General features: G+C 44.6%; 1 protein-coding gene across 2 annotated transcripts in view; it reads left to right on the top strand.

Moving 5' to 3' along the window:
• cep162 (centrosomal protein 162) overlaps positions 1 to 14,032 on the top strand; it is a 57,817-nt gene extending 43,785 nt beyond the window's left edge. For both annotated transcript variants that reach the window (XM_075464660.1, XM_075464661.1), the window contains 5 exons: positions 8,698 to 8,818; positions 8,888 to 9,029; positions 9,111 to 9,209; positions 10,132 to 10,266; positions 13,571 to 14,032. In XM_075464660.1, the coding sequence (XP_075320775.1) occupies positions 8,698 to 8,818; positions 8,888 to 9,029; positions 9,111 to 9,209; positions 10,132 to 10,266; positions 13,571 to 13,783 (710 nt within the window). In that variant the 3' untranslated portion in view covers positions 13,784 to 14,032. The remainder of the gene's footprint in view (positions 1 to 8,697; positions 8,819 to 8,887; positions 9,030 to 9,110; positions 9,210 to 10,131; positions 10,267 to 13,570) is intronic.
• Positions 14,033 to 14,360: the final 328 nt, after the last annotated feature.

The following is a 14,360-nucleotide window of genomic DNA, read 5'->3' as shown; positions in this document are numbered from 1 at the left end:
CAGTCGTGTAATCAGCTCAGTATCAAGCTTTCTAACACCTATTGTCACAATTCCACAGATACAAGAATTCATCATTTTAAGCCCCATGAATTTCCACTCCACATATGAATTCCTTTAAGTTTTAAAAATCTTTTTTTTATTTTTTATAACAAAATAAAAACAGACCTTTCATTTTAACATTCATCAACATCCATATCAATACTGTTGCTAAAAAAAATGAAAATGTAAAACACTTCACCCGAATGTCACACAATATAGTTCAAAATAAAAAAGTAATATGTTGATATTCATAAAATGTTTCACAAAATTTAAAAAAGTTAAGTTATGATGATATAAACTATTAACATCACTTTAAATAATGATGATAACGAGGCTATTCTTAGGCCCTTTTCCATAGATGTACACAGCAGTGATGTCATCCATGAGGGGAATGTGAGGAAGTCCGAGGGGCTCAGTTTGACAGGGCAGGGAATGCAGAAAAACACCAAGCACTTACAATGGCTGCTCTTTAGGGGCGCACTGACCTGGAAGGAAATTCAAATTCAAATTCAATTCAAAAATACTTTATTTATCCCAGAGGGAAATTAAATGTTGATGTAACTCAATTAAATTAAGGAGTTATTATAGATGCTGATGGCTGTGGGCAGGAATGATTTCCTGTAGCGGTCCGTTTTGCATCCAAACTGAAGAAGCCTTTGACTGAAGAGACTCTGTTTTCTGATAACAGTCTCATGGAGAGGATGTTCAGGGTTGTCCATAATTCTCTTGATTTTATGTAAAATCCTTCTTTGCATTATTGTCTCCAGAGGTTCCACAGTCGTCCCCAGAACAGAACCAGCCTTCCTTATCAGGTTGTTGAGTCTTTTTAGGTCCCTGGTTCTGATGCTGCTGCCCCAACAGATGACGCAAGAGGAAATGACGCTCTCAACAACAGACTTGTAGAATATCTGCAACATCTTGTTGCAAACCTTGAAGGACCTTAGCTTCCTCAAGAAGTACAGTCTGCTCTGTCCTTTCTTGTAGATTGCTTCACTGTTGTGTCTCCAGTCCAGTCTGTTGTCCACATGAACACCAAGGTATTTATATTCCTCAACCACCTCCACTTCTTCTCCCATGATGGAAACAAGGTTTGATCTGACCCTGTTTCTCCTGAAATCTACAATCATCTCCTTTGTTTTGTTAACATTCAAGATGAGATGATTGTTCCCACACCATGCCACAAAGCGGTCCACCAGCTCTCTGTACTCAGCTTCTTGTCCATCTCTTATACACCCGACAACTGCAGAGTCATCTGAATATTTCTGTAGATGACAGGAGTCTGACTTGTACTGGAAGTCTGAAGTGTACAGAGTGAAAAGGGATGGTGAGAGTACAGTCCCCTGTGGTGCTCCTGTGCTGCTGATCACCTGGTTAGACACACAATTCTTCAGTCTGACAAACTGTGGTCTGTTTGTCAGGTAGTCATTAATCCAGGTGATTGTTGAGGCCTCCACCTGAGTCTTCTGGAGTTTCAGACAAAGGAGATCAGGCTGAATTGTGTTAAATGCACTGGAGAAATCAAAGAACATGATCCTCACAGTGCTGCCTGCTTTGTCCAGATGACAGTGGGTTTGTTGAAGCAGGTGTATGATAGCGTCTTCAACTCCAACTCCATGGCGATAAGCAAACTGCAGGGGGTCCTGATATGTGCTGGTTTGCTTACACAGGTGGGTCAACAGGAGTCTCTCCAGGACCTTCATGATGTGGGATGTCAGGGCAACAGGTCTGTAGTCATTGATGTCTGAAGGGTGAGTTTTCTTTGGTACCGGAACCAGACAGGATGTCTTCCACAACAGTGGTACCTTCTCTTGGGTCAAGCTAAGGTTGAAAAGGTGTTGCAGAATCCCACAGAGCTGCTCTGCACAGGCCTTCAGGACTCGTGGGCTGACACCATCTGGACCTGCAGCCTTGTTCCGGTTCAGTCTCTCCAACTGCCTCTTCACCTGACTTCTAGAAAAAGAAAAGTGGGAGGGGGAGGCAAAGGGGACAGCAGCATCTCCTGATTGGGTTGAAGACAAACTAGTGGAAGCAGAAGAATCCATGACTGAGGTGGAGGTGGAGATGTTACAGGAAAGCTGTGGGTCAGAGGAGGGTGGGATGTCTCTTTGGCTGGGAACAGGAGGGGAGGATGGTGAGCTTGTTCCTGAACTGAACCTGTTGAAGAATGTGTTCAGCTCATTTGCTCTGTCCAGACTTCCATCCATCCGATCCTCCCTCTGTTTGAGGCCTGTGATCTTCTTCATTCCTGACCACACATCTCTGATATTGTTCCTCTGCAGTTTACTCTCAAGCTTCTTTCTATACACCTCCTTGCTCTCTCTGATCTTGACTTTGAGCTGCTTCTGTATACTCCTCAGTAACTCCCTGTCTCGCTCCCTAAAGGCTCTTTTTTTCTTGTTCAATAGTTCCTTTAGCTCACTGGTGATCCAGGGTTTGTTATTAGGGAAACATCTCACTGTTCTGGTGGGGATGGTGTTGTCCACACAGAAGTTTATATAGTCAGTCACACACTCAGTCATGGCATTAATGTCCTCTCCATGTGGCTTACAAAGAGAAATCCAATCGGTTGCATCAAAACAACCCTGTAAGGCTTCTTCAGCTTCCTGTGTCCATTTTCTAACAGTCCTTTTTGTGACAGGTAGTCTCTGGACAAGGGGTTTATATGCTGAACAGAGAAAAACAAGGTTGTGATCTGATTTACCCAGGGGAGGTCTTGATTTGGAAATGTATGAATCCTTGACATTTGTGTAAAAAAAATCCAATGTCTTGTTTTCTCTGGTAGAGCAGCTGACAAACTGTTGAAAAGTTGGCAGTGTAGCAGAGAGTGAGGCATGATTAAAATCACCAGATATTGCCACAAAAGAATTGGGGTGTTTTGTCTGTATCTTAGCAACAATGGAACTGATGACATCACATGCAGTGTCGGCAACAGCTGAGGGTGGAATGTAAACAGCCACCAAAACAACACTGGTGAACTCTCTTGGCAAATAATATGGACGAAAACTTACTGCCAATAGTTCAATGTCAGGACTGCAGAGACGACTCTTCACAGTAACATGTCCTGGGTGACACCATCTGTTGTTGACAAGCACTGCCAATCCACCCCCTTTCCTTTTCCTGCTACTCTTTAAATCTCGATCTGCTCGTACAGTCAGGAAGCCCGGCAGAGAGACGCTGGAGTCGGGGATATGATCCTGCAGCCATGTCTCAGTAAAACACAAAATGCTACATTCCCGATATTCTTGCTGAGTCCTTGTCAAGGCTAGAAGTTCATCCAACTTGTTAGCTAACGATCTTACATTGCCCATGATGACGGATGGCAGAGATGGTTTGAACTTCTTCTTTCTTTCTCTCCTCTTTGCTCTGCATCCACAATGCCTCCTTTTCAATTCCAGTGGGATTTCTGGCTTCAGTTGTCGAATTATTTCTGCTTTTCCAATGTTAATCAGCTGCTCCCTGTTGTAAACCACCTTGTTGCTATGGTTATGCATCATAATAAAAGAGTAAAATATAAAAAAGTATTGGGAAAAATCAATCCAGCTGCACAGCATCCAAGGCAGGAAGAAACAGTTGTCCAAAAAAATGCAATTTCTTCCAAAAAATAACAGGAATGGAATTTAGAAAAAAGAAAAATCTCAATGTGAGGTACAGAGCTACTCCAACGTGCTGCCACCCTCAGCAGCGCATTCTAGAATGGGGGGGGGGGGGAGCATGAGGAAGAAGAAACCTGGCTCGGACCAAAAACTGAAATCCATCCCCTTCAGCCGGCTTGTTCACATTGAGCAATAACCCCAGCCAGGGGTGAGCCTGGTCTCACATTGGTCCATCCGGTTTGTCGTTCTCGAAGCAGCCAAGTTACAAAAATCGACTGGTGCACGACAACGCGCTGCGCTGTTTTTTAAAGCAAGCGCCAGGCCTGAAATGCCATTTTGACGTCACGGGTCGGCTGCGCCGTGAGCGACGCGTCAACTGTAACTCCGTCTTTACACTCCAATGACACTGAAGGTCTTTCATCCTACCACAATTGATTGTTGTCACTTTCTACCATCAGAATATTCACTGTCCAAGTTCTGAAGCAGCTTGTTGTTTCTCTCGTCCTTCCAGAAAAAGTCTAAAGACTCGTCAATCATTGTCGGCAATTACTAAATTTCTTATGATTGAACTATTGAAAATGATTACATTTTTGGCGACCTGTCCAGGGTGTACTCTGACTCTAAACCAGTGATGGGCTCCAGCCCCACCTGCAATCCTGAGTAGGATGAAGCAGATATGAAAAATTGATGGGTGGGTGATTATCTGTTTTAATCTGATTAGTTGGCTTAATTATACGAGCGAAGCTAGCACAAGAGCCAACGATAGGATCTGCCTAGAGAGAGAATAAAACATCTGGCCACACCGATGACAAGAAAAAAAAGTGGAATTCTGCACCATCAGTGTGACGAGTGCTGTGTGATTATCTCCCTTATGAGTAAATCATATATACCCCCCCACAAAGAAAGTGAGTGTAAATATAGTTGGTGGTGGTTGTTGCTTTTCTTCACGGGAAAGGGCAGTGTTTCCCACAGATGTGAAGGCAATGTGTGGTGGTGGTGGTGGGCTGGGGGGGGGGGGGGTAAAAAATTCTTCAAAATAATTCCTTCTGTAATGTGACATAGGCTATATGTCACATTGGGAGTTAAGAACCTGGATAATTTCTCCATCAAGGAAAATTATGGGGGACGTAAGGATGTGTGACACCTGTGTCACGGTGGGTAACACAGGTGCGGCTTATCTGCAGATTTTCACATCTTCATTGTAAACAAATTAATAACATTAATTACACTGGTGGGACTGTTCAGCTGTTTCAGACTGATACCTCCGGTTCAGGCTGCTCCTCATCCTCAACACGCACGTCTCTCTTTCAATTGCGGAAAATATTTTTCAATACTCATCTGGATTGAAGCAGCAAACATTCAGTGCAAGAGTTTAAAAAAACTACTTCATTTGATTCACAGCTGCTAGTGTTTAGACCTCGACAAACCCAAAATTTTTTTTTTTTTTTTTTACGGCAAACTTGCGACTAGTTAACTTTAAAAAGAAGGCGTAATCGCTTGTTTGCTATGGGTCGGGACGGGACAACATTGTATTAAAAATATAAAATATTTTTATAGGACTTTTTAATGTGTGATTTTATAAAGTTGCACGTGATACCAACCTTTCGTGAATTTCGCCAGCAGTCTTCTTTCGGTTGGGCCAGAGCTATAGAGCTAATCTAAGCTAGCAAGCTTCCACGCTTCCAGGGAAGCACGGAGGGGAGGGGCTGTGTGTGTGAGTGTAGGCTATGTGAGAGACGTGAGGGACAGAGAGACGAAGGTAGAGCAGGGAAAGGAAATGCAGCTTAACGAATACGAGTATTTTTTTAAATAGCGTTAAAAAAAAAAAATAATAACGAAACGCAATATGTGGCGGCCGGTGTTTAATCTGTGGCGCACCGCCACGAATTAGTCACTGGCTGTGTTCGAAACCGCCTACTTCTCCTACTATTCCTACTAGTCCTACTTTTTTAAGTTCCCGGATGTACACTAGATGCATACTAGATTCGCCGAAATGTTGAGTATTCATCATGAGGTTACTTGTCACACTCAAACTACCCAACATGCAACGTAACGTGACGTCGCCCATCGCCATTTGAACGGTCAAATTCCGTTAACGGCGAGAGCAGTCCAAACGGCATAACCGGAAGTGCGTTGCTCACTGCGGCTAGCTTTAGTGGCGCCGAATTCGTGGGAACAAAATTGAAAATAGCCGGTATTTTGTCAGATTTTCAACACCTTGGGGGTCTAAATGACTACTTTCTCGCCTGAAAATGTTTCAAATGTTGCTAAAGTTATATATTTACAGAGTTTATAGCTTAAGCGAAATCAGCTTTTCAGGCAGGCAGATTTCGGCTCGGGCAGGAGTGAAGTGCACTGTGTGTAAACGCTCTGCATACTGTCTGATCGATCAGTATGCCGTTTTCAAGTACGTAGTAGGCGGTTTCGAACACAGCCTATGTGTGGGAAACACTGAAGGGGATTCCAAAAAGAAACGGCCTGCCTCTTAATGACTGAACTATGACTGATCTGAACGCAGATGGGTTTTTTATTTTTGTTTTTTTTTGGGGGGGGGGGGGGGGTTTATGCCTTTATTAGATAGGACAGTTTAGAGAGACAGGAAGCAGGGGGCAGAGAGAGGGGGAACGACACGCAGCACAGGGTCGTCTGATGCGGAACTGGAACCGGGGCCAGCTGCAGCGAGGACTGTAGCCTCTGTACATGGGGCGCCTGCTCATCCCACTACGCCACCGCCCGCCCCACAGATGGGATTTTTGAACAGGGGGGAACCAAGCCGTCAACAAATGATTTCAACTCAATGAGTTCTTTTTGAGTAATTTGGGCACTAACTGGCGCTCAAGTAGTCACTTTTGTAATCCCCGGTGGGCCAATAGTTTGCACTAAAAAGCCATTGTAGAATTATTTGAAATCATGGATAAACAACGATGAACATTGTTAAACACATGGCGATCCGATTAACAGCAGCCACACATTATGAAGCTGTCTGGAATACCAACATGTTCCCAACATAACATACGTGTGGGAAAGTCCACAGGCGTAGGACAGCCGACTTACATTGTTTGTTTTTAGGAAAAACGCTCTGATGGTCTTTTGTTTCCTGAATTGAAATCATGGCTCCGTCACTGACACACGTGCAGCAGCTCGTTCCTCTTTGGGACCCTGGGGGGTGACCAGGGTGTCGTCCCTTTGGTGCGCTCATTTACAGGGAAACTCGGAACAATGCGAGCCCAAAGTTGAGCGCTCAATGTTGTAATGTTTGTTGTAATGTTTTAAATACTTGAACGCAGTTTTTCTAGAGAAGATAATTGTTTTGTATATGGGATTATCGTCCATCGACTCTTTTGGGCTTTCACATGCGCGAGCGTACAACCAGCCGGTGAGTTACATGCTGTTTCTAAAGTTGTTTTGTAACGTCCCCATGCCAGTAATGTGAGAACCATGCATATTCAATTCAATTCAATTCAAAAATACTTTATTTATCCCAGAGGGAAATTAAATGTTGATGTAGCTCAATTAATCAAGGAGTTATTATAGATGCTGATGGCTGTGGGCAGGAATGATTTCCTGTAGCGGTCCGTTTTGCATCCAAACTGAAGAAGCCTTTGACTGAAGAGACTCTGTTTTCCGATAACAGTCTCATGGAGAGGATGTTCAGGGTTGTCCATAATTCTCTTGATTTTCTGCAAAATCCTTCTTTGCATTATTGTCTCCAGAGGTTCCACAGTCGTCCCCAGAACAGAACCAGCCTTCCTTATCAGGTTGTTGAGTCTTTTTAGGTCCCTGGTTCTGATGCTGCTGCCCCAACAGATGACGCAAGAGGAAATGACGCTCTCAACAACAGACTTGTAGAAGATCTGCAACATCTTGTTGCAAACCTTGAAGGACCTTAGCTTCCTCAAGAAGTACAGTCTGCTCTGTCCTTTCTTGTAGGTTATGCATCATGACAAAAGAGTAAAATATACAAAAGTAGTGGGAAAAATTAATCCAGCAAGGCAGGAAGGAACAGTTGTCCAAAAAATGCAATTTCTTCCAAGAAATAACAGGAATGAAATTTAGAAAAAAAGAAAAATCTCAATGTGAGGTACAGAGCTACTCCAACATGCTGCCACCCTCAGCAGCGCATTCTAGAAATGCTATATTGAATGCTAAATTAAATGCTAAATTCTAGAAATATGGTTTTGATGGTAAGGCTTGTGACTTTATTGTCGGATGGGTTATAAAGTGGTGTGACGTTTCTGCAGTGTGCAAGTTGTTGTTTTACGTGGAAGGGTTAGCGCTTGCCCCTTAGCCACCACGTATTAGCCTCGCATGACATGCTGCGCAAACAGCGCTATCTCCACACAGGGAGCGCAGATATGCACCTCTCTGTGTCCTACTGTCAGTATTTGACAACCTCTAGCAATGGAAATGCGCTTCAAATGCCCCGGAGTTCCCCTTTAATGTGGCACAACCGTGTCCCAATTCTAGGACTGTGTTCGAAACCGCCTACTTCTCCTACTATTCCTACTAGTCATACTTTTTTAAGTTCCCGGATGTACACTAGATGCATACTAGATTCGCCGAAATGTTGAGTATTCATCATGAGGTTACTTGTCACACTCAAACTACCCAAGATGCAACGTAACGTGACGTCGCCCATCGCCATTTGAACGGTCAAATTCCGTTAACGGGACGAGAGCAGTCAAAACGGCGAAACCGGAAGTGCGTTGCTCACTGCGGCTAGCTTTAGCGCCGAATTCGTGGGAACAAAATTGTAAATAGCCGGTATTTTGTCAGATTTTCAACACCTTGGGGGTCTAAATGACTACTTTCTCGCCTGAAAATGTTTTAAATGTTGCTAAAGTTATATATTTACAGAGTTTATAGCTTAAACGAAATCAGCTTTTCAGGCCGGCTGATTTCGGCTCGGGCAGGAGTGAAGTGCACTGTGTGTAAACGCTCTGCATACTGTCTGATCGATCAGTATGCCGTTTTCAAGTACGTAGTAGGCGGTTTCGATCACAGCCTAGGATTATATTGTCTGTTGTACATAAGAGCGGTAGCACGGTGTCCGTCTGTCACACAGGGAACCACATCTCAGAGGTGCTGCAGGAGAGCGAGGCTCTGAGGCAGCGTGTGGAGCTGCTGCAGCTGCAGAAGGAGCAGGCGGAGGCTGCCGCCGCACAGGCAAAGGAGGAGCTGTGCAGGTATGTGGCTCTCTTAAACACCTTCTGCACAACACCAAGGAGATAACAGGCTGTCATGTGACCTGTCAGGCTGAAGGAGCAGGCTGCCAAGCAGCTGTCCTCCATGAAGGCAGAGCACCTCAGGGGGCTGGACCACCTGCGGGCCAGCCATGCCCTGCAGCACTCCTCCTCAAAGGTTGCAGAACTGACCAACAGGCTTAACACTCAGGAGGTATGCAGGAGGAATGGACTTAATTACCCACCAACCGCGTGTCAACTGATGCTTTGCTTTAACCTGGATGTCTTCCTGCAGATAGCCATGAAACATTTGCAAGAACAACTTAAAGAGCTGCATGGATGCAGAGAAGCACTTGAAATGTCCAGAAGCAGAGAAGATGCTGTGCAGACGCAGGTGAGCAGCCTTCCTGTTCCACAGCTGCAGGCCAGTTCCATTCCTTGCTGAATGCAGTTTCACAACCATACTGAACCTAATGTTCACAGTGGCAGGCAGAATAGTAACTGAGAGTGTTTCTGATTTCCTAAAGGAATCTCATACTTTGAACCAGAAAAGCTGTTTCTGGATTTTGTTTTTTGTTTTTTGTTTTATCTTTGCGTGGTACAGGTTGAGTTTGGATGTATGGGGCCAATGAATTCTGCTTACCGACGGTGATTTTTCGAGCTGTAGGATTTTTGCCCCAGCATAGTTCTATCCTTTTTACGAAGCCCTATGATTCTGGCCACTAAATGTTGTTTTGCCATACAGCGATGAGAAAAATAAATAAACAATAATAATAATAAAAATAATAATAATGACAGACAATGGGGGCATTACATATTCAAGTACTTGTCAGTAATTAGGCAAGATCAAATATATATCTCAGGGCTCCATAGGCTTATGGAAGGGTCTTTAGATTTTTAAAGTACTCAATTAGAGGGTCCCACATCTTGGGAAATTGTCTTGTTGAGCCTCTAGAAAAGTATTTAATTTTCTCTAATTTCAAGAAAAACATTAATTCAGTGAGCCAGACAGACACTTTGGGTGGTTCAGGGGATTTTCAATGTAAAACTATTTCTACGGGCTATCAAAGATGCCAACTGAATGGCAGATTTCAAGGTGTTTTTACATGCGTGGGGGATGTGTTGGAGAAGCTCAAGGCAAAATGTGTATTTGAGATGAAACCAGAGGTTGATAAAGGTGGGCAAACACATCCGATGAGTTGGATTTATTCACAACAGCATGTCCCCACGGCTCCATGTGCCGTTTTTTTTTCTCATTGTCTTTCAGTCTGCTTAATTTCCTCCCGATTTAACATTGAGTGGATTCTTGTGCATAGCTAACACGGCTGCTGCAGGAGCTGAAGGAAGCTAAAGAGGCTCAGAGCCCAGAGGTCAAACTCCTGTGTAGCCTGGAGAGGAAGGTCCTGAACATGGAGCTGAGACACCAGCACAGAGAGAGGGAGCTGCAGCAGGTAGGGACCGGACCGCATGGATGATGCTGCAGAGCTGAAAGTCTGTGACTGATACTCCTGTCTCTGTGTAAACTATTACAGTGGAAACCGCTTATAGTGATCACGTTGGTCCAGAGCCAATTTGAACACTATAAGCGGTTGATTACTAAAACCGAATTTGTATTACAGTACAGGTATTTCACTTATTTTTTTAAGCAGAATATCATCTAAATGCCATTTGTATTGTTTTTCAATGAGAAAAATTAAATGAAACGGATAGCTTCAGCATTTACTGAATTTTATTATCATGCAAGTGTAATTACAGTACTGCGCAGTGCGCAGACATACTGTAGGCTAACTCAAATACAGTACGTTACTTATTCTCTGCTGTGCCGCCGGTGCATTTTTTTTCTTACAAGTCAGAAAATAAAGTTTGAATTCAATCCGCCTTTCAGCACCCCTGCTCGGATCTATGCTCCTCCGTGCCGGTGTTCTGTCGATTTGTGCTACTTGGCGTGAAAACGAAACTTAGAAAATCGGCTCGGCGCATGCGCAAAACCACAAAGTAGCAATTCTCGACAAGTAGGAGAAATCGAATGAACACCGGCCTCCCATCTTACAAGAACCAGCCTGGAGCTTCCAGCGGTCACACGCGCATTCAATCCGCTCTCCAGCACCCATCCTCGGACACATGCTCCTCCATGACTTCCTTTTTCCAGCCATGATTCGCGCGCTTGCTGCCCGGTGTCAGCTCGTTACGTTAGCTAGCGAGGCAGAAGCATAGGGCAGAAGCATAGGGCAGAAGCATAGGGCAGAAGCATAGGGCAGAAGCATAGGGCAGAAGCATAGGGCAGAAAGGAATCAAGGGAGTAAAAAATAAAAATTCTACACGTAGTTTTAAAATTATTTTTGCACATTTTACATTCATAAAATGGCCAAAAATGAACATTATAAGCGGATTTCTTGATCACTATAAACAAATTATTTAAACAGCATTTGTATAGAAATGATTCCGTCCCAAGCCTTTTGATCTATATAAGCGGTTGATTACTATATCCGTGACCACTATAAGCGGTTTCCACTGTACAACTGAAAAGATTTCTGTGATGCAGCTCACATTTCCCACAGAATGAGATGAGGACGGTTTATTCCTACACCTGCAGCAATGCCTCAACAAGGTCGAATGGAATCATTCCAAACACTAAGCTGACTGTAGTATATTTAAAGTCTACTTTGTGTGGTCATGAGAAGAACTCACAGCTGAAATAAGGTGCATTGTGAAAGAATCCAGCATTGCATTAGCATTCCAAGTTAGTTAGACACATTACGTATGTGGTGCTGACAGGACTTGGGTAGAAGAGTAGGTAGTCCTCCCCATGCTGAGGTGAAACACTGTGATTATCATGGACACCTTCTGCATTGACTGCATTGGACTGCTGAAACTGGATTTCTGAAGCACAGGTCCAAAGATGATCTGACCGTTCCAGATTAACTTTTTAAAGCCATCTGTGGCTGTCAGCATACCTAATACAATGAAAGATGAAATATCACCAGCACTGTGGAGATCTGAGCATGTTTAGCTGTACAAGCTAAACTTTCCCCAGTGTTCAGATTTTCTTGTTTTTACGAAGAATGAAGTTGTTCTGACGATTGTAAGGCCAAAGTTTCTAATCTTTGCAAAGCATCAGACTTCCACAGGCTCTCATACAGCCTGAATATATGTGTCTGATACTGAAGACCAGATTCAGTCAGTATTTCTGGATAAAGAGGATTTTTTAGGGGAGGATAAGCCACTTCCATCATTGTGAGGTTGTAAAACAAATCTGTCTCATAAAGCAAATCAAGATACCCCCCCGGTAGCTCAGGAACCACACTGACACACTCCAGGTAAACATGTATCATGAAAAATGTACCAAATAGGTAGAAAAGTATTTCAATCAGTTCAATGTCAATGAATAACTACTTTAATGCTGGAGAAAAAAGTAAAGTCAAACAAATGTATTCAAGTCGCAGCCCAACTCGTGCTTTAAAAACAAACTGAAGCATTTCAAAATCACTGTTTGGTTTTTTTTAATGGGTCACCCCCTCAGGGATGCTAGATTAGTGTAACTCTGGTTCTGGTACCAGTTAAGAGTTTACAGGGGCTGGCCTAAGCCTAACCCAAGGGCTGGCCTAACTCTAACCCTAACCCTAGCCCAGGGGCTGGCCTAACCCTAACCCTAACCCAGGGCCTGCCCTAACCCTGGGGCTGGCCTAACTCTAACCCTAACCCTGGGGCTGGCCTAACTCTAACCCTAACCCAGGGGCTGGCCTAACTCTAACCCTAACCCAGGTGCTGGCCTAACCCTAACCCAGGTGCTGGCCTAACCCTAACCCAGAGGCTGGCCTAACCCCAGGTGCTGGCCTAACCCCAGGTGCTGGCCTAACCCCAGGTGCTGGCCTAACTCTAACCCTAACCCAGAGGCTGGCCTAACCCCAGGTGCTGGCCTAACTCTTACCCTAACCCTGGGGCTGCCCTAACTCTTACCCTGGGGCTGGCCTAACTCTTACCCTAACCCAGGGGCTGGCCTAACTCTAACCCTAACCCAGGGGCTGGCCTAACTCTAACCCTTACCCAGGGGCTGCCCTAACCCTAACCCTGGGGCTGGCCTAACTCTAACCCTGGGGCTGGCCTAACTCTAACCCTAACCCTGGGGCTGGCCTAACTCTAACCCTAACCCTGGGGCTGGCCTAACTCTAACCCTAACCCTGGGGCTGGCCTAACTCTAACCCTAACCCAGGGGCTGGCCTAACTCTAACCCTAACCCTGGGGCTGGCCTAACTCTAACCCTAACCCAGGGGCTGGCCTAACTCTAACCCTAACCCAGGTGCTGGCCTAACCCTAACCCTAAGCCCAGGTGCTGGCCTAACCCTAACCCTAACCCAGGTGCAGTACAGCGTTGTGTTGAGTGGCTTCAGGTCCCTTCAGCTGGCTGATCAAACCTGGTCACTGGGACATTTGCATCTGTAGGTCAGGCCCGCTGTAACGTGTTTCTCTAGTTTTTTTTATTTGCTCCCAGAAACTCAGCACATTATAATGCTCATCTGATCCGAGCTCATTTACAGCTGGACCCCGCCACATAATTAGACCACCTCGCTGTCCCACCTGCGTACACAGGAGTGGAAATGAGTTCTTAACCCATGTATGTCTCTGAACTGAACACCTCAAGACTTCCAACTTTCTTTGTGGGAGGTCATGCTACATGTTGTGCAGACAAATGCAGAACATAGCTGCATAAAGGTGTAATCTTGTGTCAGTAAGCTCCGGAGCTCTCTGCCTCTGCAGGTCATCGGGGGGACGTTGCAGACGTCTGGAGCTGATCTGCAGTCAGAGGTTGAGCGCTGGCAGCGTCTGGCTCAGGATAAGAGCAGAGAGCTGGAGGCCTTCCGTTTGGAGCTGGACTCTATCCTCGACATCCTGAGACATCTCCAAAGACAGGGAGTGCTCCTCCCCACTCATGAGCAGCCGATTACAGCCACCTTCCTCCAGAGGAGTTAAGGGAAACCCATGCAAGCTAACACTGAGAACTGTGTTTAGGTGCTTGTTTACGAGCGTCTCCATGATAGAAGAGGCTAGCTTCATTTCCTCCCTCTGTTTCCAGATCATTAACAGTCTTTCTTTTAGTAAAGTTTGATGTACACATACATATTTTAAGCTGTTTAGTGCAAACTGAATTGCTACTTTCTAGTTTTTATTTAAACGTTTGTAATTTATTGAAGAGATAATGAAAATAAAACTACATAATGATTTTAGTGAACTGTGTTTTCTACCTTGAGCTTGATGAACAGGTTTTATTTCAAACTTCTGCACTACATGTGTACCTGAATGCTGTCCTCAGGTAAATCTCCCTTTGTACATCTGTTTACCTGGATCACATGGATCAGCATTACAGCCTGCCCTCCACATGAACTCTTTAAACTATAAAACGATGAAGTGAAAACACCTGGCGAGGTGCACAGAAATGAAGCTGCTGATCAGTGGCTCTGATCACGGCTTCATCTGAAAGGATGGTTTCTGACAGGGTGAGGGGCTTTCAGGCCCTCCCACAATTCTTTATTCTCTTTTTTTTTTCACA

This window comes from Odontesthes bonariensis, chromosome 5 (genome assembly GCF_027942865.1).
Source record: "Odontesthes bonariensis isolate fOdoBon6 chromosome 5, fOdoBon6.hap1, whole genome shotgun sequence".
Taxonomy (NCBI): Eukaryota; Metazoa; Chordata; class Actinopteri; order Atheriniformes; family Atherinopsidae; genus Odontesthes; species Odontesthes bonariensis.
The sequence above is the reverse complement of the archived record's forward strand: the minus strand, read 5'-3'. Positions and strand labels throughout refer to the sequence as shown.